At 53.9% G+C, this 25703-nt stretch overlaps 17 protein-coding genes across 17 annotated transcripts; 9 read left to right on the forward strand and 8 right to left on the reverse strand.

The window, feature by feature from the left end:
- L969DRAFT_88216 (uncharacterized protein) lies at positions 1-2738 on the forward strand. Its single transcript, XM_014711968.1, has 6 exons — positions 1-598; positions 730-921; positions 978-1211; positions 1264-1324; positions 1379-1660; positions 1709-2738. Exons 1-6 carry the CDS (start codon positions 483-485, stop codon positions 2420-2422), a joined length of 1599 nt encoding a protein of 532 aa, XP_014567454.1. The 5' UTR covers positions 1-482; the 3' UTR covers positions 2423-2738.
- Positions 2500-2730, forward strand: L969DRAFT_50098 (uncharacterized protein; the record flags this gene model as incomplete). The annotated part of the gene is made up of 1 exon (XM_014711969.1): positions 2500-2730. The coding sequence occupies one exon, from the start codon at positions 2500-2502 to the stop codon at positions 2728-2730; it is 231 nt and encodes a 76-aa protein (XP_014567455.1).
- Positions 2739-2824: 86 nt separating the features above from the next.
- Positions 2825-4324, forward strand: L969DRAFT_88217 (uncharacterized protein). The gene has a single exon (XM_014711970.1). It carries the CDS (start codon positions 2835-2837, stop codon positions 3915-3917), a length of 1083 nt encoding a protein of 360 aa, XP_014567456.1. The 5' UTR covers positions 2825-2834; the 3' UTR covers positions 3918-4324.
- On the reverse strand, positions 3969-5114 carry L969DRAFT_17948 (uncharacterized protein; the record flags this gene model as incomplete). Its single annotated transcript, XM_014711692.1, has 6 exons — positions 3969-4120; positions 4169-4352; positions 4401-4444; positions 4491-4497; positions 4551-4631; positions 4689-5114. The coding sequence occupies 6 exons, from the start codon at positions 5112-5114 to the stop codon at positions 3969-3971; spliced, it is 894 nt and encodes a 297-aa protein (XP_014567178.1).
- An 813-nt stretch (positions 5115-5927) lies between these two features.
- L969DRAFT_95039 (uncharacterized protein) lies at positions 5928-6600 on the forward strand (the record flags this gene model as incomplete). Its single annotated transcript, XM_014711971.1, has 3 exons — positions 5928-6228; positions 6285-6417; positions 6468-6600. The coding sequence occupies 3 exons, from the start codon at positions 5928-5930 to the stop codon at positions 6598-6600; spliced, it is 567 nt and encodes a 188-aa protein (XP_014567457.1).
- Positions 6514-7589, reverse strand: L969DRAFT_624733 (uncharacterized protein; the record flags this gene model as incomplete). The annotated part of the gene is made up of 7 exons (XM_014711972.1): positions 6514-6736; positions 6781-6807; positions 6859-6947; positions 7000-7039; positions 7087-7259; positions 7310-7377; positions 7425-7589. 7 exons carry the CDS (start codon positions 7587-7589, stop codon positions 6678-6680), a joined length of 621 nt encoding a protein of 206 aa, XP_014567458.1. The 3' UTR covers positions 6514-6677.
- Positions 7156-8354, reverse strand: L969DRAFT_495179 (uncharacterized protein). Its single transcript, XM_014711973.1, has one exon. It carries the CDS (start codon positions 8252-8254, stop codon positions 7655-7657), a length of 600 nt encoding a protein of 199 aa, XP_014567459.1. The 5' UTR covers positions 8255-8354; the 3' UTR covers positions 7156-7654.
- A 35-nt stretch (positions 8355-8389) lies between these two features.
- Positions 8390-10155, reverse strand: L969DRAFT_75658 (uncharacterized protein). The gene is made up of 5 exons (XM_014711974.1): positions 10089-10155; positions 9776-10037; positions 9525-9718; positions 9276-9476; positions 8390-9225 (listed from the first exon to the last, which is right to left on the reverse strand). The coding sequence occupies exons 1-5, from the start codon at positions 10089-10091 to the stop codon at positions 8455-8457; spliced, it is 1431 nt and encodes a 476-aa protein (XP_014567460.1). The 5' UTR covers positions 10092-10155; the 3' UTR covers positions 8390-8454.
- A 51-nt stretch (positions 10156-10206) lies between these two features.
- On the forward strand, positions 10207-13352 carry L969DRAFT_24452 (uncharacterized protein; the record flags this gene model as incomplete). The annotated part of the gene is made up of 9 exons (XM_014711724.1): positions 10207-10291; positions 10345-10470; positions 10530-10584; positions 10632-10769; positions 10819-11054; positions 11105-12115; positions 12171-12346; positions 12395-13091; positions 13149-13352. The coding sequence occupies exons 1-9, from the start codon at positions 10265-10267 to the stop codon at positions 13350-13352; spliced, it is 2670 nt and encodes an 889-aa protein (XP_014567210.1). The 5' UTR covers positions 10207-10264.
- On the reverse strand, positions 13121-14940 carry L969DRAFT_494393 (uncharacterized protein). Its single transcript, XM_014711975.1, has 5 exons — positions 14543-14940; positions 14450-14484; positions 13853-14402; positions 13683-13802; positions 13121-13629 (listed from the first exon to the last, which is right to left on the reverse strand). The coding sequence occupies exons 1-5, from the start codon at positions 14678-14680 to the stop codon at positions 13381-13383; spliced, it is 1092 nt and encodes a 363-aa protein (XP_014567461.1). The 5' UTR covers positions 14681-14940; the 3' UTR covers positions 13121-13380.
- L969DRAFT_49805 (uncharacterized protein) lies at positions 14756-15181 on the forward strand (the record flags this gene model as incomplete). Its single annotated transcript, XM_014711976.1, has 1 exon — positions 14756-15181. The coding sequence occupies one exon, from the start codon at positions 14756-14758 to the stop codon at positions 15179-15181; it is 426 nt and encodes a 141-aa protein (XP_014567462.1).
- Positions 15182-15201: 20 nt separating this feature from the next.
- Positions 15202-16866, reverse strand: L969DRAFT_17954 (uncharacterized protein; the record flags this gene model as incomplete). The annotated part of the gene is made up of 5 exons (XM_014711693.1): positions 15202-16056; positions 16110-16226; positions 16275-16461; positions 16511-16780; positions 16829-16866. 5 exons carry the CDS (start codon positions 16864-16866, stop codon positions 15202-15204), a joined length of 1467 nt encoding a protein of 488 aa, XP_014567179.1.
- Positions 16867-16980: 114 nt separating this feature from the next.
- L969DRAFT_88226 (uncharacterized protein) lies at positions 16981-18149 on the forward strand. Its single transcript, XM_014711977.1, has 3 exons — positions 16981-17160; positions 17211-17974; positions 18030-18149. Exons 1-3 carry the CDS (start codon positions 17045-17047, stop codon positions 18116-18118), a joined length of 969 nt encoding a protein of 322 aa, XP_014567463.1. The 5' UTR covers positions 16981-17044; the 3' UTR covers positions 18119-18149.
- An 852-nt stretch (positions 18150-19001) lies between these two features.
- Positions 19002-19652, reverse strand: L969DRAFT_95047 (uncharacterized protein; the record flags this gene model as incomplete). The annotated part of the gene is made up of 4 exons (XM_014711978.1): positions 19002-19102; positions 19155-19356; positions 19450-19532; positions 19580-19652. 4 exons carry the CDS (start codon positions 19650-19652, stop codon positions 19002-19004), a joined length of 459 nt encoding a protein of 152 aa, XP_014567464.1.
- A 174-nt stretch (positions 19653-19826) lies between these two features.
- L969DRAFT_50112 (uncharacterized protein) lies at positions 19827-21238 on the forward strand (the record flags this gene model as incomplete). Its single annotated transcript, XM_014711979.1, has 7 exons — positions 19827-19935; positions 20378-20502; positions 20555-20622; positions 20671-20725; positions 20777-20903; positions 20954-21091; positions 21138-21238. The coding sequence occupies 7 exons, from the start codon at positions 19827-19829 to the stop codon at positions 21236-21238; spliced, it is 723 nt and encodes a 240-aa protein (XP_014567465.1).
- Positions 21239-21558: 320 nt separating this feature from the next.
- L969DRAFT_95049 (uncharacterized protein) lies at positions 21559-24198 on the forward strand (the record flags this gene model as incomplete). The annotated part of the gene is made up of 9 exons (XM_014711980.1): positions 21559-22060; positions 22117-22244; positions 22297-22364; positions 22412-22466; positions 22520-22637; positions 22687-22815; positions 22861-22927; positions 23169-23507; positions 23556-24198. 9 exons carry the CDS (start codon positions 21559-21561, stop codon positions 24196-24198), a joined length of 2049 nt encoding a protein of 682 aa, XP_014567466.1.
- An 18-nt stretch (positions 24199-24216) lies between these two features.
- Positions 24217-25380, reverse strand: L969DRAFT_49930 (uncharacterized protein; the record flags this gene model as incomplete). The annotated part of the gene is made up of 3 exons (XM_014711981.1): positions 24217-24334; positions 24442-24690; positions 24920-25380. The coding sequence occupies 3 exons, from the start codon at positions 25378-25380 to the stop codon at positions 24217-24219; spliced, it is 828 nt and encodes a 275-aa protein (XP_014567467.1).
- Between the last annotated feature and the right edge of the window lie 323 nt (positions 25381-25703).

Genomic DNA, 25703 nt, shown 5'->3' on the forward strand with positions numbered 1-25703 from the left:
CATTAGTGAGGTCACCCAGTTGTCCGGGTCTGACATGCTCGGACGTGACACGATCGTCTTTGTCGCATGGGACAACAGACGGTCGAGAACCAGTGAGTACCCTGACGATCGGCCAAGCTTCATGGAGCCGAAAACATCCAATCAATAAGGGCGATTCACTAACGTTCGAGCTGTAGAGTCCTTTTTCGACCGGCCTCACGCGAGTTTTGGCGCGGAGACAAAGCTTGGAGAATTCATAGGCCCAGTGGAACAGACAAGACTGCGCTCGCCCCTCTATTGAGACCAGTTGATGAGCACACACGGGAGCTCCCGAGTGAGTTCAGTCAGATCGTCACTCTCGTCTGGCCGACATCGACAATCTATAAGGCAGAATCGACATTCTCGCTCTCTCCAGCTTGTGCCTGTCTGCCTGCTCTGACAGGCATTCTGGCTCGAGAAGACAGTCAACTGCTGGTTCAGTGACCCGCTGAGTGCCCTCGGAGATGTCGATGTTCGCGCCTATCGTACCTGCTCCCCTGCCGCCGAGTCCGCTCGAAGCGCCTCATCACGAACATGGTCATCGCCTCATTCGCCAAGTCAGAAGTGACCGCCAACGAGTGTAAGTCTCCGGCTTCGTGGTTCTCTTCTGCCCCGTGTCCCTCTTTGCTCCCCAGCCAAGCAGCACTTCCCCCTGCAAACGCTCACGAGCGTGGACCGCATTCACGATGCTCATGACGATCTTGCGCGCAGACAATACCATCTCGAGGTCACTCAGCAGCCGAAGCAAGCGCGCATGTGTGGCACCGGTGAGAAGGCAGACCGGCGCCCATTGGATCCTCCGCCCATCATCCAGTTGCGTATCGAGGACAGCACCGGTCAGGATGTTACCAGCCCAACGGTAGCAGGCACGCGCCGTCACCAAGCGGCTTCACTCACCCAGAGGTCTGCTCACTCCTGCTCATCACGTCACCAGCTTGAGCTGAGCTGGATCGCCACAGTCCCTACTTCTTCTGCTTTGCTTCTCTTTGCTTTGCCGGCTCGGATCAGGAACTCTACGTACTCAATCCGGAGAACAAGACGCGCTACGTGACCGGCACCGTCGTCTCTTCGCTCTACCATATGCGAGATGGAACGTCCAATCCGCACGACTCGGTCTATTTCGTCTTTCCCGACATCAACATCCGAGTCGAAGGCACATTCCGCTTCAAGATGAGCATGTATGAGATTGTCGGGTCAGTAGCGACACTGCGTCGGCTTGTCGTCCACTGACAAGACGCTCTGCAGGAGCGAGGTACATCACTGCAAAAGCATCTGGACTAATTCGTTTGTGGTCTATTCTGCAAAGGTTTGCCACATCTCTGGTCATCATGGGCAATATGCTGAGCATGGCTTTCGGCAGCGCTTCCCCGGCATGGAAGGATCGACCGAGCTTTCGAAAGCCTTTGCTGAGCAAGGGATTCACATCCGCATCCGCAAGCCTGCAACGAAGCGCAAAACCGCATCAACCGGTAGCGATTCACAAGAAGAGGGTTCGTCAGACGAGCCCTTCTTGCGATGCGGTCCGAACGGCAAAGTACTCGGTCGTGGTCCCAAAGCGCGCAAAGCTAGTCAATCTGCTGCAGCGGCCACTCGAGAACGCAGCGTTTCTACACCTGCTCGGAGTCCCAGATCGGCAGAGCAGGTTAGCTCAGCATTCTTACACGCTTTACAAGTCTCATCATTGGTACAGTTGGCCCATGTGCCATCGCAGCCCCTTGCAAATCGTGCAGTATACCCATCTCAGCGAAATTCGTCACCCGGCTCGTCTGAACTGCCCGACGCCGCGCTATCAGCGCGAGGCATGCCTGGCACTGTCAGCAAAAGCAATCTTTCTGCCCAGGCATCTCTGCAAGGAGTGTATGTCTCCGAGCATCGTCACGAACCGCATCACGCGACTTCCCTACCGACGTTCTCTGTCAATGTCCCTCCGCCCATGAGCACGCGCTACGCCTCCTCGCTCGATCAGCGCCGAAGCTCGCTTGTCGATGCCAACGGGCGTTACTCTGTTTCACCGGGGATGAGCAGCTACACCTCGATGCAGACTGCTCGACCAGACCTTTACGACCATGACGCGCAACATGTCATCTCACGATCGCCTAGAGAAGAGCTACCTTTCGCATACAGTCCAGGTTTCTCACACGCGCCTTTGCAACCTTATCACGAGTCGCCCATGGCACCACAGCATGTTCCTAGACATTACGAACAATCTCCGCCTCGCGTAGCATCAGATAGACCTGCTTTGACATACGATCAGCTGCTGCAATCGCCTCCTGGCGGCTTTTATCATCAAGACCCGCGATACCATCGCAATAGCTCCAATCATCAAGCGCAGGAGCACTACGAACGCAGCCAGACGGGCCATTGGCGCCGTCCAGGCTGCGATCAGCATCATCATGCGGCTTGATCGATATGAAGCTATCGGAGCCCGCAAAGAAGAGCAGAGCTCGCCAGCATTCCACTGCAACCTGTACTCTGGTAGCAATGCGAGTTCTGGCTGTAAAATCTGGCTCACACAGCGCCAATCAAGCTGTGACCGACTATCAATCTCCTTCGTTGATCTCGGTGTATCCTACGTCTATTTCGCCGGGTCAGCTGACTGACACCTCTTTGTGGCTGTTTGCCATCCGTCTACTTTTGAATTTGCGTGGGCTCGTGGGCATCTTTACCGCCCGCGAGAACTGTTGTCTTGCGCCATTGCCATCCCCTGTTTGAATCCTGTGTTCTGGTCCGATTAGATCTACGTGCCTGCATGCGCCGGTGATCCACGGTGATAGACCTCAATTGACGCGTCGCGCGCGTGCACCAGCCTGACCGCCATGGCGCAGAGCAGCTTGTCCGGCATCTTCATCCGCTCTCATCAGACCAGAACGTCGCCAAAGACGCACATAGCGTATGCTGTCGAGGTGCACGAGTCAACGTCGAGGACATGGACAGTGTGGCGAAGGTATAGCGAATTTGAGGATCTCGACAAAGATCTACTCGCAGATGTTGGCTCATCCCCGAGCCACCCTTCCTTACCGCCCAAACGAAGCTGGACGATGAAAATGGGACGAGGCATACACGACGAGAGCCTCATAGAAGAACGTAGGCTCGGTCTCGAGCAATACTTGAGAGGTATACTTGGCGGTCGTGACGATCGATTCAGGCAGAGCCATTGCTTCATTGCGTTCATTGCAGCTGCCCCTGGTGCTAGCTCCTCGTCGAAAGCTGCTCTAGCGTCAACGGGCTTCACTGTCTCGACTTGGCTCGACGAACATGCAAGCCTGGTCGGACTGAGCCGAGAGATCCGTGCGGAGCTTAGTCGGCGAGACTCGCTCTCGACTTCTGGTGACTCTACAGCATCCCACCAAGCCAATGTGCAAGCGAAGAAGAAGCTGGCTCAGCTTGTATCGCGTTCGACAACGCTCTCCAAGGGATTGGCAGAACTGGCAAAATCTGGTCTGCCAGAGGGCGAGCTCAGGAGGCGAACAGACATGATATCCTCCCTACAAGACGATGCAGAAACCCTCGGAAAGCTGTCTGTTGCCAGTCGTCACCCAGCACGGGGCGCGATGCCGCGTGAGTCTGTATCTACTGGTCGCGCGGAACTGCTGGGGTCCAGCGCGGGCCTCAAACGACCGGGTCGAACGCTCGGCGCAGGCGCTAAACCTGTTGAGACTACCGAGACACGTGCACTTGACGATCATGGGCTGATGCAGCTCCAGACACAAATGATGTCTGCTCAAGATGACCGATTATCGAGCCTATCTGCTGTAGTGAGGCGGCAGAAAGAGCTCAGTCTGGCTATCTCTCACGAGCTAGAATCCCAGAACGAGCTCCTCGATGGTCTGTCGAACGATGTAGATTCGAGCGCAGCCAAATTGGGCAGCGCCACGAAACAGCTCAGGCGATTAGGCTAGTCTGGGGCGTACAATTAGAATTGACAATGTACAACAGGATGTTGTGATCTTCTAGACCTTGACCTTGAACCTCTTGCTTGCGGTGTATGTCTTGCCGCGCGAGTAAGTGTCCTCGCCGACCGAGTATGGCTCCTTCTTATGCTGACTTCCGAATCGTTTCCTGAGCGCCGCGATCATCTGAGTGAACCAAAAGATATTGAGGCCTGAGATTGTTTTGTCAGTTCCGCGCAGATGCTAGCAGAGAGCATTACCCCAGAGCACAATATTGGCGACAATGTAGACCTCGCGTAGTCCAGCAGGAATCTGGCTTCTCACTTGATGCGTCACCTTGACAAAGACGATACTCTGCCATGTGCCGTAGACCAGCCGGACGCTGAAGAATGTGATCAGAAGCACGATGCCGTTGATGAGCTGCCACAGTGATCCCGTCCTTGACTGCAACGTGCGTTAGGGGAAGAAAGCACTCATGGAGGGCGTCCTCACAGTCTTGTCCAGGAACCAATGGATGTTAAGCGGTATAGTCGAGGCTTTCCGGTCCATCAACGACAGTCTCGCAATGCGCGAGATACTCACCTTCCCACTGCGCGCGAGTCAGCATCTCTTTGTGAGCTGTCAGATTTCATCACCACTTACGACGAGGAATACGGCGCCAAAGTAGTTCAGAAATGGCCGAAAGGTGAAGAGGAACACGATGAAGCAGCCGACACCGTGCGCCTGTAGATCCGCAGCTTTAGTGCTCAGCTCTCTCAGAATTGCCTGCCCGGCGCGTACCAAGAAGCCGATGCCGTACTTTCTGATTAGCCACAGGCTGACGAGTGAGTCCCATGCCATGAAGCCGACTGCAACCGCCATGACATAGCTCGTCTCTACACTTGTACCAAAGACTTTGTCCTTCCTTATCGCTTCTGCGCCCGGGAAATTGCCGGCGAGCAGCCAAAGAGAGACGGGTGTGGCATAACAAGCGTGCAATAAAGCGACCAGATGAATGTCCCAGTCTGTCTTACCCGTTCTCGTGAGTCGGTTGTACGATACCGGACACACTCTAGGCGAGATGACGGACGAGGCATATTGGATTGCCCAGCAGGTCGCGAAAGCAAAGACGATGATGTGTAGATAATCCGGCAGCGTCGTCAGCCCCAGCGCTTCGCTCAATCCGTGCGCTATGGGCGCCCATGTCATAAAGACTGCATCGTGCATCCTCGACCGCCTCTTGTGCCGAAACGCAGGCGATGCTCGCGGCTCTGTGGAGGTACGGCGCGTCTTTTAGGGCCCGTACGATTTCGAATGTAAATTTGAAAGTAAATGTAAATGTAAATTTTGCGACACGAAAATTTACTACTGCGTACGATTTGCGCATAGGTAATAGTATAGTAAAGTAAATTACTTGTGGGGAAATCGCGGCTNGCTGCCGAGCAGGCGGATGTGGTGCAAATTTGCTAGTCGAAATTTCGAAGAGTAAAATTTACTATCTGATCCCTTTGTNGTCTCTTCTTGGGTTGCAGACTGTCAATGGCGGAGCCAAGCACTGCGCGCTCCGCCAATGATAATAGTAAGCACAGCAGCTGCCTTTAGCAGCTTCGGCCCCCGATGCGACAGCATGTTGATACTGCTGCGTGGAGGAGGCGACTGGTGTGCGGTGCGTCTCCGCGCCATCTCCGCCCCAATTTACTATACTTCTGCTTTTTACTTTGCTCGTGCGTACGATTTCAAAANATAGTATAGTAAAGTAAATTCTCGAGGCAAATTTGCTCTCAGGTAGCCTGTGAGCAAGAATTTACATTACTATACCACAAAAATTTACCATTCGAAATCGTACGGGCCCTTACACGAATTCTTTAGCTTTATCGATAATCTCATTGCCGGTCGTCACGTCACATGTCAAGCGACGAGATCTCCTTTATTGCCCCTCTGCTCGACTCCTGGTTGTCTGAACAGTCACTAGTCTGAAGTCTCCGAATTTGCGCGAGCTTCAAATTCACTTGCATCCCGTCTGATACAAAGCCACGAACCATGAGAGTATTTGGCTTCTTTGGCCTTCTAACAGCTGTTCTGACGAAATCTGCTTATGCACACGACGTCGCGACGGGAGCGGTCGAGATCGACATTGCGGGCAACTTTTACTGCGCCTTTCTTGGCCAGCTCATTGCGCCCTTTCATGTCTACGAAACGACCGTCGTACTCGTGCAAGTCGTCGACCTCGAATGGAGTTTTCATTATCCAGTAAAATCGCTCACATGGACATCTGAGTACGTTGCCGACGATCAAAAATATTATACGGTCACGATCGATGCAGAGTTTGAGGAAAACGGGGGTGCGCTCGGCAAACCCAGCATCCGTATCGCGCTCGACCTGACCAAGTGTTTTCAGATGATGACTTCAGTTGCTGTAAAGCTGAGATTGCCTGGTCATTCTGGCTCGATGTTGCCGATCCGCATGCCTGGGTACCTAGTGCAGGTCCCCAAATCAACGTAGTGTGCGACCCACCAACCGACGGTAGCAGGTATACATCCATCGTTTCCGCTTCGATTCTGCTGATACAAGTATCCCAAGTACGTGCTCCGTCAGACAGCGAGGCGAGATCGACAATTGCCACCGTGCCGGCCAATTTGACGTTGATTTTGGACCAGCCTACCAAGAGTGGCTCAAGACTTATATTCGCCTCAGGACCTGGACAGCGATATGATCATGTCGTTAAGCACAACGGAAAGACATGCAAATGCATGTCTGATTGGCACAGCGCGAGCGCAACGTGTGCCCACATCAATAACGGTACTGAGTGTCGAACCATCTCACATAGGCTGAGCATTCCGCGGCCAGAGCTAGAGATTGGTCAGACAGGTCGCGAGCATTGTCAAGCACTCACGATCGAAGTCTCGAGGCAGTAAAGCAGCTGGCAAGACAACGTTAGAGCGCAAAAATCGCTCCCTCGTGGATAACGTACGGTTGCAGCTTGGCAGTGCGTGAAGTCCGAGACAGCGCATTTCCATCGAGATCTCATTTGTTTTGACCAGGCCCGGCCACATCGGCACCCTGCGCGCAACAATTCCGTCCAATGTTGGAGCTTAGTCAGCCTCAAGCGTACCTTGCTGTTGCATAGACGACTGCACGGCAGCATTGGTTTACTGGGCACCAGATCAGTCATGGCTGTCATGTAAATCATCAGACTGACTAGCAGACCCGCCGTCAGTGCTGCGTCTTGCAAAAGTAGTGTCAATATCCACACGGGATTGCCAGCCGTCTTGAAAGACAGTCCCTAGTCGAAGGCCAATAAGATGTGAAGAGTCGGTGACAGCCACGCTATAAGTCTGGTCAGGATTCTTAAGGATGTCGATCTTGATCTCGCTGGTTTAAGAGTAAGTAAGTACGGCGAAGGTGCAAGAAGAAGCACTTGCGGATCGAGTGCGGGGTCATCATCAAGCGGAAATTCTATCAGAACTCCATCTTTGAGCGCGCAACGGCCCTAGGTATTGGGATTAGCGCTTGCGTTGTCCAATTGATCCGACTAACGCCATAGTCAACGCGAAGCGTCACGGATTTTGATCTTGTCGGTGGGGGCGGAACCGCATCATCCCATCGAAAGTAGATGAACTCGCAGTTGTTGCTGTATTCGGGCGGTGGATTGGGAAGCGCGTCGCCTGTCCTCCACTGAGCGACAAAACGTACGACAGGCATTCTTACGATCGCAACCGGAGTCAGCAGACTCAGGAGAGTAACAGTTGATATATGCCACTGTACGATCAGCAAAGAAGCGTTCTGAAAGTGGTGTCAGCAGGGGCACTCGAACCACCCGGGAGTGTACCATAGCTGAGCAGTATGTCTGTGTGAGATTCTACGTAGATCTTGCAGCAAGACGCCAGACGCTCGTCGGCAGGAGCGAGCTTGATTGAAGTAAGCGCCTGAACCAGCCATCCATCCCTTTTCTGTGGCTCGCCCAGCCAAAACCGCTCGATGCCTCGGTGTTCGCCCTGAAGAACGCTGTATTGCCTGATACGTTGGCCGGTCGCATCTTCGCTGCGGGTCAACCACGATCTTGCAACGACGACAACTTCACTGTCATTCTGCTCAGCTTGTGAGCCTGCTGAGGCCGATAACGTACGCTTGTCCTGTCGCCTCAAAGTAGACTCGTGTTGGTACATTTGCTGTCGAAGGGTAGCTGCAGTAGCCCTTTTGACACGGCTCATATCAAGGTACGAGCGATGTGTAGATGAAGCGTCGCATACAGAAAACCAGGCTTGTTTCACGTATGTGCGTTGGGAAACCTCACGGTCGGTCGGGTCACAGCGCACTGTCGACAGTTTTAGGAGAAGAATGAGACATAGCTGCACGAGAATGATCATGACTCGGCTTGTTGACTCGCTATGCCAATGATTGGTTAATGTCGTGGAGGTGGAAGAGGGTCACTTGGATATGAAGGTCAAATCTGAGGAGACAAGCGCGAAAGGGGCGATTTACTAGACCCTCATCTACGCCGAGGCAATACTTGCAGCACAAAAGTGCAAACCATAGTACAACAGCCTTTCTGCCGGTCGTGACTGGCTCAGGCAGCTGCCATGACAGCATCGCCATTCACCGCCGTCTCTGCAGCGAGCGCTTTGGCGCCCCATCCTCCGTCGTCGCCGACATATAGGTTTTCGTATTCTTGGAGATACTGGACAGAGCGTCGCTCATCGATAAAGAGACTGTACACTCGTCTCACATCGACAATGTCGACTTCTTTGACTTTTCTCCTTCGTGCGACGAGATGGGCGGCGGTGATGAGCTGGATGGCGTATCTCAGCGAAGTCTCTGCGCCGATCTTGGTGAGGATGTCGAGTGCAGCCGCGGACAGAGCAACATCTTCTTCGTCTGCTCGGATGCGCAAGATGGACTTGATTTCGTCTTGTGAGTACTTTTCGGTCGAGATGATGAGCGCACGATCCAGCAGATCTATTGGAATACCGTGAGGTGACTTGTATCTCGTTCCTCTGATCCGGGTGATACCTCTGTTGGACGCCATGATGACGATAGGCGACAGATCAGTCTCCATAGCTCTGTTGAGGAAACTGAAGCATTCGATATCGAGCATGTGGACTTCATCAATAAAGATGACGCCGGGGACGATCTCCGCCTTGCCTTCCTCTCGCCAGTCTGCTACTTTGGCATTGATCGACTCGCGCAGTTCCGACTTGATCTCGCCTGTGTCTCCAGCAAAGAGCGCGAGGAAGCCTTGCGTGCGAGAATTGATGACATCGATCTCGTGCAGCGAGACTGTATGAACTACCTCTTTCCTCACTTGCAGCTCGCCCTCGGGACATTGCACGAAGCGTGTCTACGATCTGCATGAGTAAAGATATAGCTGATTGAAAGCGTGCGACGTACATCTGCGCCCATGGCATCGTAGTCGCGCGCACGAGTGAAGCTTCGACCGAGCTTGGAGACTTTGCCCGTCGATTTGTCAACGTGAATGACATCGCCCGCGATGACTTTCTCCCTTGTCAAACCGTCGATCATCTTATTCCCTAGATCGTATACGGTCTCCATGTCGGTCGTCTTGATGGTCAATTTGCCCGTCTTTGTCGCCTGCTGCATGCATTAGTCGCGTCGCGATGCAAGAGTGCGCAGACGTACACCAGTGAGAGAGCGATCGATCTGTATCTCGACCACTTCGCCTTCTATGATCTCAGACTCTTCCTTGATACGCACACCGATAGACCGTCGGAACGCTTGGGTCAGCGCTTCCGTTTTCGACATCTCGAGCGAAAAGACTTCAGAGGCGCTGATGGACGTAAACGGCACGTCAGGACCAAGCGATTGCGCCATGCCTGTGAACGATCGACGTCATTCATCAAGCAGTAGTGCTGGATCACGCTTGCACTGACCCATCGCAATTGCCGTCTTGCCCGTCGAAGGAGGCCCAGCCATGAGGACCGCTCGACCTGCTATCCTGCCCTCTTTGACCATGCGCAAGATGACTCCAGCAGCTTTCCTTGCTTTTGCTTGGCCGACCATGCCTTGTGAGGCAGCAGGGCGAGGCTCGAGGTGCTCATTGAGTCCCAACCCTCGAATGTGTGAGTGTGCGCCAATGCGCTCAATCTTGGTCACATCTCTCGTCTCTGCAGCAGGCGCTGTCGTGATCTGGGCCTGCCAGAGCACCTCAGTCAGTCTAGTGGAGCTGCAAGGCGATGCACTGACCATGACTGATGCTATAGCCACTAGGTACCTGTTTGCGGCCGCGAGCGTCGACAAGTAGGCACAGTCACTTGAAATACATCTGACGCGTCAAAAGTGTGCTCCTGATCCTCTGCTCGACCGTCGACGTGTCATTCTCAAGGGCTCTTGCCGGCTCATCATACAAGGCATTGTACGCTATGGAACGGGAGCCAGAAAGGGCCGGAGTCAGTGATGCTGCCCATACGTCAGCGTGCGCGTCTTCTAAATCATGCGACAGCGCAATGTCACGCTCTTTCTTGTCGATTGCTCTTCAAGCATGGCCAACAAGCACGACTTCCCTGAAGGCCGCATATCCTCTCGCGACTACGCCATACGCTTTTTAGCAGCTCGCTTCACTTCCAAGGTCGGCCAATGTCTCGCTCTTGCAGCTCATGTATTCACCGCATGACTTGAGCGCGACAGATTCTCAAAGGCCTCAAGACGGAGCATCTAGGCGTCACCCTTTTCGGCTCAGATAGTGCGCCTGATCGTCGTGCACGTGTCTTGAACCTGACTCGCGAGCAGAGACGAGCAATGTGCTGGCCGATGAGAACGTCGAAGGCTACGAGAACATCAGAACAAACTTTATACCCATTTCGCAGCCTACACTCGAGTCCTCGGAGAGACTGCAACGCATCAGAACTTCGGACATGTGCGGAGACAGTGCGTACTAAATTGTGCACATGGCCTATCGCGCTGATCGTGGCGTCAGTCTTGTCTGCACTCGCGTGCGCACTTTATCAGCTGCAATCAGAGCTTGGCAAGTCGAGAGTCGCGTATCGCAAGACCCTCGTACTCGTTACAGATGCAGAATCGAAGACCATGTGGGACCCTGAGGACGTCGAGAAGCTACTTGTCGAGCTCGGTACGGCAGAAGTTGAGCTCTCTATCGTCATCGTTGGATACGACCCACAGCAAGCGCGCAGAGAGCACGTGAGCTCTGACAAGGCAGGTCTTCTCGTCCATGATGTGTGGGAAGTGAACCCATACGCGGACAGGCTACGAATGAGAGAGAGTTGCGCAAGATGGTCAGCAAACTGCGCAAAGCCGGCCAGCCAGCAGTCATAACATCTGCAAGTGCCGCGCTCAGTACCGCTGAAGCTCCGCAGCTTAAGCTGCCCAACTCTGCTCCGATGTATACTACAATCACTCTTGGTCATGCCGAGCTCTTCCCGGATTCGACAATCACCATCAAAGCTGTATTCAAGAAGGCTGTTACAAAGGCCAATCCAATGACAAAGAAGAAGATGTCCAAGATTGTACCCTCTGGTCCTTCTCAGCAACCCAAGACATCTCCACGAGCCAGTGGGAGCCACGCAAAGCGGGATGCTGACGGCATGCTGCTCGACGAAGAAGAACCGAGACCGTCACGCTCGCAGTACATTGCGAATCGCACCTACGAAGTTCAGCCAGAGCGAATCTACTACCGAGTAGCCGACACCAAGGAATTTGTTCCACTGCCAGAGCTTCTCAATCGTGATTTGCAAGACGAAAGATCGACGAAGCGGAAATTTGACGAAGGTGCAGACTCTGCAGACGAGGATGAGATGGACAGATCTCGCGCAATGGACGCAGATGAGTACTACGGCGGCAACGGAGCAGATAGGGCCTCTAGGTTCAATGCCGAGCGAGAAGTGCGACCCGAGGACCTCGTCAAAGCTTACAAATATGGCGCAACGCTCGTACCGCTGGCCGACTTTGACGAGATCAAGACGGACTTGAATTTCCAGCCAGGCCTGCAAGTCATCAGCTTTACAAAAGCGTCGATAGCATTAGAGACGCTACTTGGCGACGTGTATTATGTTCATGCGCATCAGGACTCTCCTCCTTCGCAAGTCATGTTCTCTGCCTTCATACACGCAATGCATGAGCGACAAGCCGTTGCTCTGACGCGATATGTCGGCAAAAGGGGAGCTGCGGGCAAAGCGCCAGATGCAAAGCTGGGTTATCTCATCCCGCGAATCGGCAAGCATTGGAATGAAGACTATCAGTACTGCATCTGGGTCCAGGTGCGTCCTCGCGCTCTGTGCAATACGCCAGCTGATCTGCATGCTTCCTCAACAGCTGCCGTTCTCAGAGGACATTCGGATGTACGAGATGGACTCGATCGAATATTACCACAAGAAGGACGGATCGATTAATCACGAGCATCGCAATTTACCCGGCAAAGAGCTTATGGAGAACATGGATGCTTGGGTTGACGCGATGGACATGAGTACTGCTACTGTCGATGCAGACGGGTAGGATGTCTTCTGCAACTTTGACAATGTGCTGATAAGCTCTTGCAGGAATTATGCACCGTGGTTTGATGTGCACGACAGCTACAACCCAGCTATACATCATCTCAAAAACAGTATCGTCTATCGCGCAAACAATCCAGAGGACACTTCCTTGCCAGAGATACATCCGGAGATCAGCAAGTATCTCCAGCCCACCCAATTCCTGCAGGACCGCGCAAAGCCGAGTGCAGAAGCTGTCAAAGCGACTGCGGGTGTCAAGCGCTTGCCGCCGAAAGCCCAAAAAGGCAGCAAAGCGGCGCGAGCCAAGAAGCAGCTCGCTCCACAGCAGGAAGAACTACAATTCGATAAGATCCTCGGCAAAGCTCAATCTCAAAGCGAGACCCCTGCCAATAGACCGTCTGTCTCGAGTCTGCTGAATGATACGAGCAACGGGCGCAAGTATGACTCCGACGTGTTGACAACGCCCTCGACGTATCGGCCCGCCGAAGCGAAAGCTCCCAATGCAGATCTAGACGGGGACACAGAGGACGAAGACGAGCCTGCTGGTTCGCACCAAGGCACACCCGCGCTTCGTCCAGCAACAGCGATTGACGACTTTAACAGCCTTGTCAAGACCAACGACGTGAAAGAGGCTATCGAAGGTATGTTTGCGCTCGTGCACACTATTGTCAAGGCTTCTTTCGGTGGCAATCGCTACGAACAAGCTCGAAAGTACATCACTTTGGCTCGTGTGACGGCGTCAGAGGTATGTTGCGATACTATTCATTGCTCTTCAGATACCGATGCCTGGATTGGCTCTCAGGAGGATGAAGTATCGACCTATAACGATTCGATCCGTGATCTCAAGACGCGCATCTTGACGCAAGGCTTTGGCAACCAGGATTTCTGGCAGCAGATCCGTAGCCACAAGCTTGGTCTTATCACTATTGAAGAAGACAAGAATTTGCTTGGTGGACAACCGAGCGATGGCGTGTCAGACTCGGAAGCGGCAGAGTTCCTCTCCTGACAGGAACGATGTTGTATAACAACAGGGCTCAGCTTGAGCTTTTTGCAATGTATTCTGTATGTCTTGCTATTAGTTTGTCCACAATATCTTCCTCTATCTCGCGTTCGCCCGCTTCCGTTTGCTGTTGAGAGATCCTGAGCCAGTCCTCGTCTTGTTGGTCGACAAAGACGACTTCAAACTTGCGTCTGTTGAGATCGTTGCCAATGACGAGTTGGTGACCATATCGCTGTAGTGCCGCTCTCGCCTTCGGTATGAGCAGTTGCGGATCTGTCTCAAGCTGCAAGATCACTGATGAGCACTGACAACTGCCTACTTGCGCGAGTTGGTCACCTTGAAAGAGACTGTGAAGCCTTCGTTGCTCCATTGCTCGACGAGCGGCTTGAGGACTTTGGGCACAGGACGCATCTCAATCACCAGCGAACCCTCGCGCGATTGTATCTTGTGCTCCGACTGAAGGCTGGTCTCAGTTTAAGCAGAAATACGAATCTCGAAAGTCGCACCATCTCTGTCGCAGGGAGGAAGAAGTCGCTGACGGCTGCTGCGAGATAATACATCCCTTGTCTACCCAGCGGCCGGTTGTTCTCGTCCTCGGACGACCCCATCAATCGACTCACCCCTCGTAGTAAGAAGAGGTAGTCGTGTACGGTCGTAAAGCTTATGTTGTGTAGTAATCCGAGCGACTGAATGAGCTTGTAGGATCGCAAGATAGTGATCAGACACGCTCTGTCTGCCGTTTTGATGCGTATTTGAGGCCCCTGCGTGCTGTCTCTCCGCTCAACTTGTGGCGAAACATGTTGAGTCTCTTGCGTGGGCCTCATGGCTGCCAAAGAAGGGAAAAGCTCCGTCCGACCTTTGGCAGTGGCGACATCGTCATTTTGTAGCTCAAGGAGGGAGAGAAACGGGTTGACGGAGTGACTGTAGTGTCTGCTGAAGGGCTGAAGAGAATGCTGTCGGTGCATGAAGATGACGGCATAGTGGCCCGAGCGGAGGAAATACTCTGCCGACGCTGCGCCTCGTGTGCCTGCCGAGAAATTGTCGAGAAATCTGACGCTGTTGTGCTTGTTAAGCCGAGTCAGGGTCACAGAGAGAAGACTGACGTGTTCTTCTCGAGGGGCACAGTCGTACCGCCACTCTGTGCACACGGAATGGTCTTCAGCACGGCTTGACCACGCTCAGAGAGCTGAACAGACGGTGATGAGGACTATTCGTCGTCCCTCTCTGGCATGTCGAGCGATGAAGGACTGAGCCGCCCGGAGCTCTTCGTCTAGCTTTGGCGGCGGATCCGAGTCTGCGAAGAAGGCCTCTGCGTCGTAGTCTGTGCTGGCCATGTCGGCCACAAACGCTGCTGGAGAGCCGAGTCGACCGTCGCGAACGACGTCACTCTCCTTGCCAGCTGACCGACCATGCTGAGCGATCTGGACTACCTGAACGATACCCTGGTCCCGAGGACGAGCGCCCAGACCCAGCCAGCGAGAGAGACTCGAGGAAGTGGCCCGGTGAGCGCACAGGACGCAGTACAGAGCGTGAATGGAGATGCGATGGCAGCCACCGACAACCTCAGTAGCATGCTCGACCAGAGCAATCTGAGCTCATCAGACAGAGCACTGCTAGCTCCTCTCCTGGCGGACCTGCAGAGCTCGAATGCAGAGATAGAGACGCTCAACGAGGGCGATCTCGACCTTACCGCTGCAGAACTGAATGCAAGGCTGGACAAGCTCAATGACGTCGTCGATCAGCTCGATGGCAAGCTGGACAGTCTGCTTGCATCGCTAGACGGTATGGGCGATGAACTAGCCCAATCGCTACAGCGGAATCAAGAAAACGCTTGATGGCACGCGCGAGGCCGAGATCATGTCCGTCTGAAGTGGCCTGATGTTCTCGCACGCGCCGCTTCGGCTTCCATCTCGTCCATGACGTTGCGGAGACTGGCGAGGCATAGCTGCATCATCAGCGCCACGCACTTGTGGGGGAGAGCAAAGACTTGCCTGCCCATTTCCCATCTGGCGCCTACAAAACCGACATACAGCATCGTTGTGCCCATGAAGCCAGTCGCCACACCTAGCAGGGTGAATATCCAGTTGAGATACTTGAGCGGTTGGAAACTCGCTGCGATTGCCAAGACAGGCACAAACACGATCGAAGCTGCAAAGAGGCGGAGATGAAATTGGGCTGTCACGCTCGCATGTCGCATGTGCTGTTGTAACGCTCCCAAGCCGGTATTGAGACTCTCGCTTGACAGTCTGCCTGTAGTGATGCGAGGCTGTTCCTGATGTTCTAGCTGTGTTGGGCCACCTGAGGTAGAAGCTTGATCGCTTGGCGCGCCGAGCGATAACACAGCTTCGACCCCAAAGTGATCGGAAAGCGAGAACGAATAGCCGGGCGTGAGTTCAGTACAGACGACCTTGCAAGACCTCGCTTCTAATCTGCGTGTAGCGCTGGGATGCGAGCTGAATAGAACATAGTCTAGTCTCTTGCCGCCTGACTGTCGGGCGTCATCGCTGATATGTTTACCGACAGTGTAGGAGCAGATCGGCGAGTCGCACGTCACGCCGTCGTATTGTAGCGCACTTTGAGGTGTCATCTGTCTAGGCGCACTGCTCGCATGGCTTGAGGGACGAGATTGCGCCCATGCATCTTGTAGATTGCCTCGCTCTTGTAACATGCGAATGACCAGAGATTCTGGCCGAGAGTTGAGGTCACCACACTGTTCACTGCCATCAGTCGAACTCCCGCACGCAGATCACTCGGACTTGCAACAACGGCATGTCGGCCTTTCAATGAAGCTGCGTCGGCCAGCTTGCCGAGCTCGTATGCCTGTGACAGCCTATGCGCACGACGCCATTCGTCGGGCCCTTCGCCACCGGGTGCATGTAGCTGCCTCTACCTATCAGCAGTCGTTTTGCGCATCTCGGTTCGACCGACATGTGTATTGAAGACCTCAACGAGTCCCACGCCTGGAACATCGACCACGATGGAACCAGCTGCCTTTCCGACGAACCAGTCGCCCTGGATGACATGCAGAGGCTGCCCGTTCAGTCTGTACGGATTGATATTTGACTCGACGATAGGATGCCGCGATAGCATGAGTAAACCAGATCCCAATGCTCCCCTGTAACTCTCTTCGTGAGCGCTGTCGAGCGCACGATAGATCCGCGAACGAGTAGAAGAAGCGAGAGTAGATGAGCCCGCTCTCTCTTGCTCTCAGCTTGAGATGCTCTCCGTCCGCTCGCACCCAAACTTCTTGCAGACAGACCAGATCATATCCGCTCGAACGTGCTGATACGGATTGCAGGGCGTCTGTCGATTTCGCTGAACCGGTGGACGAGCGGCTGTCGTTACTTCCGGAAGTAGACGGACCGCTGGCAGCGAGGATATCGCCTATTGCACGCACTCGTGCCTGTCGGTCTTTGGATACGAACTTGAGTCCCCTTTGATGCGCGTGAGCCCTTTGTTCGGAAATCTGTAGTGCGAGCTACCATATATTGAGCGTGAGTATCCGCAAAGAAGCGTCCATGTCGTCTGCAGACTTAGGCAAGCAAGCCCAAGTCAAAAGCTAAACCGAGCTCGACGACATGCGCGACATGTGACGACAACACGTCAATCGTTTCTCGATGTCAACTTCGGCCATTGCCCGCTCGCCTCTCGTCGTCATCATCTGTCGAGCAGATCACCCGCTAAGAGCAAACGTCGAAATGGCAAAGTATGAGCGGACGAGTGTCCAGTATCTATCTGCCGACGGCGTGAACAAGATCCATGCGTGGGTCTATACGCCCACTGCGACGAACAGCCGAGTACCGGCAATCATCTTGTCCGCACCCTGCTCGTCATCTTTGAATTCTGCTGAAGTCCACGCTGCAGAGCGCACGGCTTCGGTGGCTCGAAAGTACATGGCCTCCAACCGTTTGCAGAAGCATTCGCGAGCATGGGCGTTCTGGCCATCGTGTTCGACTATCGCTCGTTCGGTCTCTCGGATGGCATGCCGCGTAATACCATCAGGGTATCAGCGCAGCAAGCCGATTATGTGACCACGCTCGATTATGCAAAGAAACTGCCCAATGTCGATCCCACCAAGCTCATCATCTGGGGAACCAGCTTTGCGGGGGGTCATGCACTCTCGGTCGCGAGCACATACCCCGGATTAGCCGGATGCATTTCCCAAGTGCCCATCATCAAGGGACGTAGCTCGGTCTTCAAGACCTCCAAGCGATCTGCGATCATGTTGACGCCTATCCTCGTGTATGATGCGCTGTCCCGCATGCTACCTTTCCTACCGCCAGCGTATGTCCCTACAGTCGCAGATCGAGGCAGCTGGGGTCTCCTTACGACAAACGACGCTGTCGAAGGCTACTCGCGCTTCGAGCCGTTCGTGGACGCTGAACCGGCTTACGTGCAAGCTGCTGAAGCCAAGGGCAAGTCGACCAAGGAGCTTGTCTTGCGCCCGAGCAATGCGCTCGATACATTCTTCTATAATTCGGTCGCAAAGAGTGCCAAGACGATCAAGTGTCCTGTGTTATGCTTGATCGCACACGAAGATACAATGTGTCCACCTCATCTGGCAGTCGACGCCGCGAAGCAGATCAGGGATGTCGAAATCGTTCGCATTGACGGTGGTCATTTTGGACGTCAGTGCCTCAGCCATCGGTCGCCTGCCGTCATCAGCGCTGACATACTTGACAGCATACTCTGGACAGCCAGGCTGGGAAAGAACGATCGACGCAGAGAAGCAATTTGTCAAGCGCGTCGTCGCTCACTCCTCAAAAATCTAATCACTGTCGCATTGCAACGCTTCTCATCTCCTGTGCACAGCAGATGCATCTGACCATCTGGCTTGGGCTTGTACTTCCCTTCTTACGAACACTCACTGTACATGCTCCAGCGCCATTACCGGAGCATTACTGCTTCATCTTTTGCAGATGTCAAGCGATCTGCAGCTCACTTGACGCAGACGGCGAAGCCTCTTCGATCGTGATGATCGACCAGCCGCAAATGAGCTTGTTTGCTTGTCTTGTAGCCGGAGCGCTCGGATGACCAGATCCAATGGTTTCATCTGCCTGTGAGCTTTATCGAACGCAAACAATCCTCGGTCACTCGACCAAATAGAGGAATAGCAATGCCTGGGAGCGCGTGTTCAGCCTCTCACAGCGTACCCCAAATCCCTCCCGTATGAACGTTGATACCCAAGTCTTCATACGGATGATCATGCGGGCGATCGAGGGCGGATTCGAGTTGTTCATCAGGCTTTGCTGTCACGTGGATGTCCAACCACGCTTCGCACTCGGCATGACACTCTGTATGCTCGATTGACCGTAGTCCCCAAAGCAGCTCATCACGGCTGCCGCAGCGTGGTGCAGTATCCAGTTCGGGAAAAAGATGCTCTTGAGCTGTACTGGGCCTCACGAAACACGCGCGAGCAAGCTTCTATCCTATGCGAGATCGAGGCGGGCACTTACTTGCCTATGCGAGGCGTCAAAAGTGATGCCGAGCAATGTCGTCGCGCACCCGATCTAACTCCAGCTCAGACGTAGTTAGACTGTGTGACTTGATCGAAAGCCTGAGCAGAAACCCAAGCCAAGGCTTGACGGGTCTCCGAATGCATTATAGCCATAGCCGCGCGAGGCTACAGCGTTGCCGACCATAGATTGACCGTGCTCAGTTGACCACGTAGCTCAGAGCAGCCGTACTCGGCTTGCAGTCGCCCTCTGCTCTGACGTCCGTCCAGCAGAATTCTGGTGCCAAAGGTTGGCACGCGCCTGCGTCATCGTCATCCTTAGCAAGAATCGAAGGGCTTGAAGATGAGCATACCTGTGGCCGAGCGAGCATCTCTATGCTCGATCATGTGAGGATATCTGGGGTTGAGCGTGAATACGAAGCTGAGCAAGCCGTCACAGCAGTTGTTCCAGCCACGCGTGCCACCGTGCTCGCTTCTGAAGTGGTTTGAAGGGACCGTCATGCGATACGTCTCATGACCCAGACCATCCGAGCTGATCGTTTCGAGTGTGATTAACTTTGAGTCGTAGTTCGTCTCCCAGCCCCCTCTACTGTTCTGAGTGAAAGCGACGGAGAGGTCTCGATGACAAACAACTTAAGCTCAGCGAACGGCATGACGAGCAGACACACCGGATGTACTGCTTATGCCGTGCACGAGACCGTTGTAGAAAGCGCAGACAGCCTCACCATTCGCTGCGACAAATCAGCTGAGCCGGAAAATTTCGTCGAGTCACACCGACCGGTAACAGTGACGGTGACAGCCTGGATGGCGCTGAAGAGGCAAGCGGAGATGATAAGCGAGAAGAGCAGCATCGTACGTGCTTTTGGTCAACAGCTTGTCGTCGCAGAAGGCAAGCAGGATCAGAGAATCTCATTGCAAGGGGTTGCCGAGCCTGAAACCGATGGCCACAAAGCTCCAAATAGGGCGCGTGACTGAGGATTTGCCACCTCGACAGCTCCCTCTTCCTCCCGAGACCTCAAAGAAACATGCTTGCACTAGTCTTCTCCGTCACGAGCTTCCTCACGGCTACCCTCTTGAGCGCTCAGACACCGGCCCAACGAGTGCTCCTGCTCGCCCCGAATTTCTCAGGTTTCTGTTTATATACCAACGATGCTGGCCAGCGAGGCAGGGCATACTTCCAATCGTACGGCCAATCACAGGCAAAGCTTGTCATAGATCGCGAGGAGTCGAATTGGCCTAACCCGGATGGCTCACCTGGCCTGAGCTACGAAATTTTCAGCAAATGCGGCGGAAGTATCACTGCTTGTCCGGCAACCAACCCCGTCGAGAAACCCGAATGGCACGCGAACTTGATCACTTCGATAACTGCTCGACCGTTAGACTTGGAGCTATCGCGCTGCTGTCGCATCATGGTCACCTCGGAAACCAATATATGGCTCGAGAGAGGAACTTGGCAAACCTCGGGAACGGCTGCCAAGATGGTGTGTTACGACGGAAGACCAGCATTTGACGAATGCGATCGTTCGTGGACACTGAATCCGAGTCTGCCATACCTTAAACACTGGGCGTAACGCAGGCACGGCCATTGCGATAGCGCCACCGGCGAATGCCAACTGTCTACTGAGTGATTTTCATTGGGTACCTACACCTGACAACGCGCCACGGCTGGAAGGTACTGTCCGCCTGGTGCCAGAAATCAGGGTGCGGGCCGCTAGTACTGAGACAGCGCGAGGAATTTCAAAGTTGCCTACAGGTCTACTGCATACTGCCTCGCAATCACCCCATTCGTATTGATCTTGACCCAGATCCCCTACTCAGGCCGTCAGTCGCATGCTTGGAAAACAAGTTATACTGAAAGTGGGAGCTCAGGTACATCGAGCTTCAAGTCTGGCGCATATCCAACAACGAATTCAAAATTACCTTGGTCAGCTCTCGAGACTCATTCAGCTGTCCAGTCAGTCACGCATACGTACAGTGGCATAGCGAAGGCATGCTCGAAGTACACGCTATCGGAGCTACCACCCTCGGTGGGGCTGGTCAGGATTCGCGCGGCGAAGCCGCGTTTTCTCTTGCAATGCGTTTGACCGGCCAAAATTCACCACGTATGTCGTCAACGATGTCGTCGGATGCAGTAGAGTGATCAGATAGACAGTCTACGCGTGCTGTCGTGTGATAGTCTCTGGCGTCGTTCAATTTCCGCTATTCCAGGGCGAGACGCGCTATCTTCCAGACCCGGAACAGGAATTAGGCCTGCGTTGCTTCGGCGAACATGCACTCGGCACTTGCAATGGTGAGCATGATCCGTCACATGGAGAGCGACTGACACGTGGCAACAGAGGCGAAGGCGCGCAAGATACTCGATGGAAGGGACACGGCGAACAATTGCTCTGATTTTGTCTCTTGGGACAGTCACAGCGAAGGGCAAGGCGTGCAATAGTCTGTCAGCTGCCCAAATCTCCATATCGCTACCGATGGTGTCGTGACAGGCGATGTTCGGAAGGAGGCGGGCGAGCAATGCGGTGAAGCGATGCTCATGAGATAGCAACAGGCGTCTTATGGGCATGCATACCTCGCTGCAACCACAAACAGATAGTGACGTGCTTCGATGACTTGAGGAGACAATAACACTCTTTGAGCTTTGGGTCGCTGCCCCAGCGGTGGCAGCGCTGTAGCCTTTGTGGACTTGCCGTGATCGATGTTGTCACGCGCCTCATACGTACACTGTACAAGACGATGGTCCCCCGCGGAATGACCAACATGCCGCTGTTGCTCTTGTTCTTCTCAGCCATCTGCCTCTTCACAGCTCCTTGTCTAAGCGCTCAAACCTCGGCACAGCGGGTCCTCTTCATCGTGCCAAACTTTTGGGGCTTTTGTCAATACTTTGACGGACAAGGCCAGCAAGGCAGAGCATACTTTCAATCATATGGTCAATCTCAGATAAAGCTCGTCATCGACCGCTTCGAGGATGCAGAGCCTGAACCAGATGGCTCGCCCGCCTTCGACTATGAACTATACGGCAAAGGTGGCGGGAGTATCACAGCCTACTCGGTCACCGAACCCGATCCGACCCCCATGTGGCACTCTTCTCTGCTCACAACGATAAAAGCTCGACCGACTGATCCTGCGCTGTCACGCTGCTGTCGCATCATCATTGATGCCAAGACAAAGATGTGGCTTGAGAGCGGCACATGGCAGTACGAATCCAAGACTGCCCGCATGACTTGTTTCGACGGTAGTCTGGCTTTGGCATCATGCGATCGTCTGTTAACGCCGCATCAATGCTCAGCATAACGCTCATGTCTTTGACCGACACAGGAGCTGCTATAGCGATCCAGCCGCCAGCACAAAGCAACTGCGATCTGAGCGACTTTCGCTGGGTCCCTGTCCCTGATGAACCGCCTTCATTGGTATATACAGCTCGCTTGATGCCGGAAAGACTTGCTGTACGGGCTTTGATTGAGGGCAACGCAACAGAAGCGCTCAAACGGCCAGCAGGCTTTCTGTGCGCTGCGAAGCGGCCGGCATGTTCCATTCGGCCTTGACAGAAATCCGGATCTCAGACCGTACGTCGCAAAATTATGCAAGTCTCAAGCTAAAGCTGTCTTTGCAGAACCATCGAGCTTCAGATCTGGCGCGCAGCGAACGCCGAATATCACGTCACATTGGTGAGATCGGCTCACAAGGCAGGCTCTTGTATGACATGCGCGCATGCGCACAGTGGCACAGCGAGCGCGTACTCAGAGTTCAGGTGGATCCTGTCATCACGCTCGGTGAAAATTCGCGCGTTGGCGTCAGAGTTTCCTTCGCAGTCCGCCCGCTTCAGCTGCAATCATCACGTATGTCCTTACGAATCTATTGCTTGACATGACCCGACGCAGAAATAAGTCTACGCATGCTGTCGTCTGGTAGTATACGGCCTCGTCAACTTACGCATCTTCAAGGGCTGGTCGACCCTCCATGAACTGACTTCGAGTATGCGCTGCTTCGGCGAGCATGCACTCCCCATGTGCAATGGTAAGCGTGGATACTTCAACGGCAGAGACTGACGCGCGCGGACAGAGCCCAAGGCTCGCAAACTTCTCGACGGTAGAGATACGGTAACCGAATGCGAAGAGGAAGTCTCGTGGTACGATGCCAATCGAGACCACGACGAACAATAAGCTGGCAAATGCATTCCTGGTGTACTGCAACATGCTAATCTCCAAGAGTCTTTGTCACCAACGGCGTCGTCATGGGCGATGTACGGAGGAGCCAACGCGTAACGCTCCTCGCAAATTTGCTCGTGCGCCATACATTCCTGTCCGGATTGTCAGCATGCGTCCCTTTCCAGGTGTGACAATTCTGCTATTTCTATGTCTGTCTCCAAGCGGCGAAGCAGCGTCAGAAGGCACTGAGGCCCGGCTCTCTTCTCTGGAAGTATGGTCCCCGATGGTCGTGCAAGTCAAGCATTCGCGGTTTCCAACCGTCTACAACTTGCTCGTATCTCTACGCTCGCCATTCTTATCGATGGGAGCACAGACACATAAGCGTCTCGAGACCAGCGATACGATGGTCCCTGTCCGTCATTCTGTCTCAATCGATCTGCAAGGCGGCGACATCATTTCGGGCGACCTCATCATCGATTCAAGCTCTTCTAGCAATGCGCACGATGTCAAGTCACTCATGCTCAGTATCTCAAGTCAGGGCGATGGTCTCTTCTACAAGAGGTGACTTTGACCCCTTTGGCGTCATTTTGGCTGAATATTTTATATCAGCGGATTGGATGGTATCTTTGGACTGGCTACCCAGGACAAGCTCGAAGAGACCCTCTTGAGCATGGACATCCGTACCCCTACCCCTAACTGGATCAATCAGGCCGTCAAATGGCGCCGCATCTCACGCGCAACAGCTGTGCTTGACGTGGCAAGGAATTCTATTACGTTTGGCCAGCTACCGAGTGGCTCAGTCGACTGGCTAGAGAGGCAGAGGATGCCGGGTAGAGCATCAGAATGGGCGGTCAAGTGGACTCTTATCAGCATGCAACTGTTCGGCATAAGTGCGCGTATCGAGCCTGGCGCGACTCATCTCCAGGTACCGTGGCAAGCCATGCGGCTCTACTGCTTACGCAATCCTGGCGCATTCTACGATAACGAGATGCAGATGGTTGCCATTCGGGGCGGAGAACTGCCTTCGCCTATGACTTTTGAGATCGCGATGCGTCAGATTACCCTCTCTGGCGAACAACAACTGATGCCGCATCTCGCTGGCGATCCTGACGACTTGCGTTACACAATCATCGGGTTGGCCGCCGATGGGATCGTGCAAGTCGGCAAGGCGATTTTGAAGCACTTCGACAGCGTTACGCTGGATTTTGATAACAACAGAGTAGGTTTCGCAGCATTGCGCGCCGATCAGTAGCCACAAGATTGCATTGCATCAGAGCTCAGCGCGAGCGACCGGGAGCGCAAAGCCTATAGCATCACGTTCGTGGTCCAAGACGACGATAAACTTGCGCAAGATTGAATTGCCCACAACGAGTTCGCCCGTCGGAGAACTGTCCGTCAATCAGCTGCTGCGCCAGATAAACGTATACAAACTTGCTGTCTGATATAGGTATGCCTGCCCCCATGTTCGAGCTGCTCGCCAGATGACCATACATACAGATGGTTTGCGAATCCGAAGACGATAGGAGGCGGATTGAGCTCAGCCGGCATACACGCTAGCTCGGCACCCTCTGGCGTGATGAATGAAAACGCGCCCGGCACACTGGCGATGTATCTGCGGAATTCGGTGGTAGGCAACCAAAGATAAGCAGTGCTCGTCTCGAGCATGGCTATGCGGTCAAAGACCCCAAGACTTTGGATTGTGAACTCAATGCCCCAGGTCGGCAGGTCGTTTGAGCTTCTGCGACTGATCCAGACAGGTTCAGAGGCCATAAGGGACCTTGCTACGACGCCGGGATAGATCTGATTGCCAGCGACGTCTAGTGTGATTCGGGGCCCGTTTATTCGATGGCGATGTACCGCTTCGAGGAGCCAGATCGGCGTAGAAGGTATCTCGCTCCCGCTTAAGTAGAAATCAAACATTCCTTGCTTGCCAAGCCCGAGCATGCCGTCGGCCGGGCTATCATAACACTCACTGAGGTGTCCCGGACGAATGAAGATGGACGTACGTATGCCAGGAAGGCCCATCAGATGTATCTTTGACACTGAGCAGAAACGTATACATGTAGAGCGGATGACCGGCGCTGGTCGAGACGCAGATCCAATCGCGAAGATAATGGCCATAGAATTTTGAGCCAGTCACATCTTGCTCGACGCCCGCCTTGGCTGTGATGACCTCGGCGCTCTCATCTGGATCGAAACGGCGTGTGGCTTGCGCGCCGATAGTGATGAATGCAGAGCGAAGGGAGACAATCAAGTGGTACTCAAGAGGAAAGCTGGCATGCGTCACGGTAACGTACATGGCATCCGTGTTTGGCGGCGCTCGCTTGTGTAAAGCAGTCGCATTGGCATGGAACGGCTTTGCAGCGATTGCGACTGCACTGGTTGTTGAGACAAGCAGAAGATATGCGAAGCACGCAAGGAGTAGGAAGCGCATGGCTCGCCGTGGGTCACGCACAGAAGCAGACACGCAAGAAACGCCACTGCCGGCATTTATTGCTGACACGTGTCGGTTGCCATATAGACTGACACGTCATCGTTGTCAGGTAAGGGCCCGTACGATTTCGAATGGTAAATTTTTGTGGCATAGTAAAGTAAATTCTTGCTCACAGGCTACCTGAGAGCAAATTTGCCTCGAGAATTTACTTTACTATACTATNTTTTGAAATCGTACGCACGAGCAAAGTAAAAAGCAGAAGTATAGTAAATTGGGGCGGAGATGGCGCGGAGACGCACCGCACACCAGTCGCCTCCTCCACG

The sequence above is a fragment of the Mixia osmundae genome (genome assembly GCF_000708205.1).
Source record: "Mixia osmundae IAM 14324 unplaced genomic scaffold scaffold_6, whole genome shotgun sequence".
In the NCBI taxonomy this organism is placed as follows: domain Eukaryota; kingdom Fungi; phylum Basidiomycota; class Mixiomycetes; order Mixiales; family Mixiaceae; genus Mixia; species Mixia osmundae.

What these genes read in the sequence shown, in the direction of transcription:
- L969DRAFT_495179 (XM_014711973.1), bottom strand. Translation starts at nt 8,254, where the DNA reads ATGATCATTCTCGTGCAGCTATGTCTCATTCTTCTCCTAAAACTGTCG.
- L969DRAFT_75658 (XM_014711974.1), bottom strand. An exon ending in CAAGACGGCAATTGCGATGG is followed by an intron (nt 9,719 to 9,775) that starts GTCAGTGCAAGC and finishes GATCGTTCACAG; the next exon opens with GCATGGCGCAATCGCTTGGT. An exon ending in TCGATCGCTCTCTCACTGGT is followed by an intron (nt 9,477 to 9,524) that starts GTACGTCTGCGC and finishes TGCATGCAGCAG; the next exon opens with GCGACAAAGACGGGCAAATT.
- L969DRAFT_88216 (XM_014711968.1), top strand. Translation starts at nt 483, where the DNA reads ATGTCGATGTTCGCGCCTATCGTACCTGCTCCCCTGCCGCCGAGTCCG. An exon ending in GCGGCTTCACTCACCCAGAG is followed by an intron (nt 922 to 977) that starts GTCTGCTCACTC and finishes GGATCGCCACAG; the next exon opens with TCCCTACTTCTTCTGCTTTG. An exon ending in TTGTGGTCTATTCTGCAAAG is followed by an intron (nt 1,325 to 1,378) that starts GTTTGCCACATC and finishes GGCTTTCGGCAG; the next exon opens with CGCTTCCCCGGCATGGAAGG.
- L969DRAFT_88226 (XM_014711977.1), top strand. Translation starts at nt 17,045, where the DNA reads ATGGCAAAGTATGAGCGGACGAGTGTCCAGTATCTATCTGCCGACGGC. An exon ending in CGAGTACCGGCAATCATCTT is followed by an intron (nt 17,161 to 17,210) that starts GTCCGCACCCTG and finishes TCCACGCTGCAG; the next exon opens with AGCGCACGGCTTCGGTGGCT. An exon ending in TGACGGTGGTCATTTTGGAC is followed by an intron (nt 17,975 to 18,029) that starts GTCAGTGCCTCA and finishes CATACTTGACAG; the next exon opens with CATACTCTGGACAGCCAGGC.
- L969DRAFT_494393 (XM_014711975.1), bottom strand. Translation starts at nt 14,680, where the DNA reads ATGGCCAGCACAGACTACGACGCAGAGGCCTTCTTCGCAGACTCGGAT. An exon ending in TCCTCCCTGCGACAGAGATG is followed by an intron (nt 13,803 to 13,852) that starts GTGCGACTTTCG and finishes ACCAGCCTTCAG; the next exon opens with TCGGAGCACAAGATACAATC. An exon ending in GCTTCACAGTCTCTTTCAAG is followed by an intron (nt 13,630 to 13,682) that starts GTGACCAACTCG and finishes GTGATCTTGCAG; the next exon opens with CTTGAGACAGATCCGCAACT.
- L969DRAFT_88217 (XM_014711970.1), top strand. Translation starts at nt 2,835, where the DNA reads ATGGCGCAGAGCAGCTTGTCCGGCATCTTCATCCGCTCTCATCAGACC.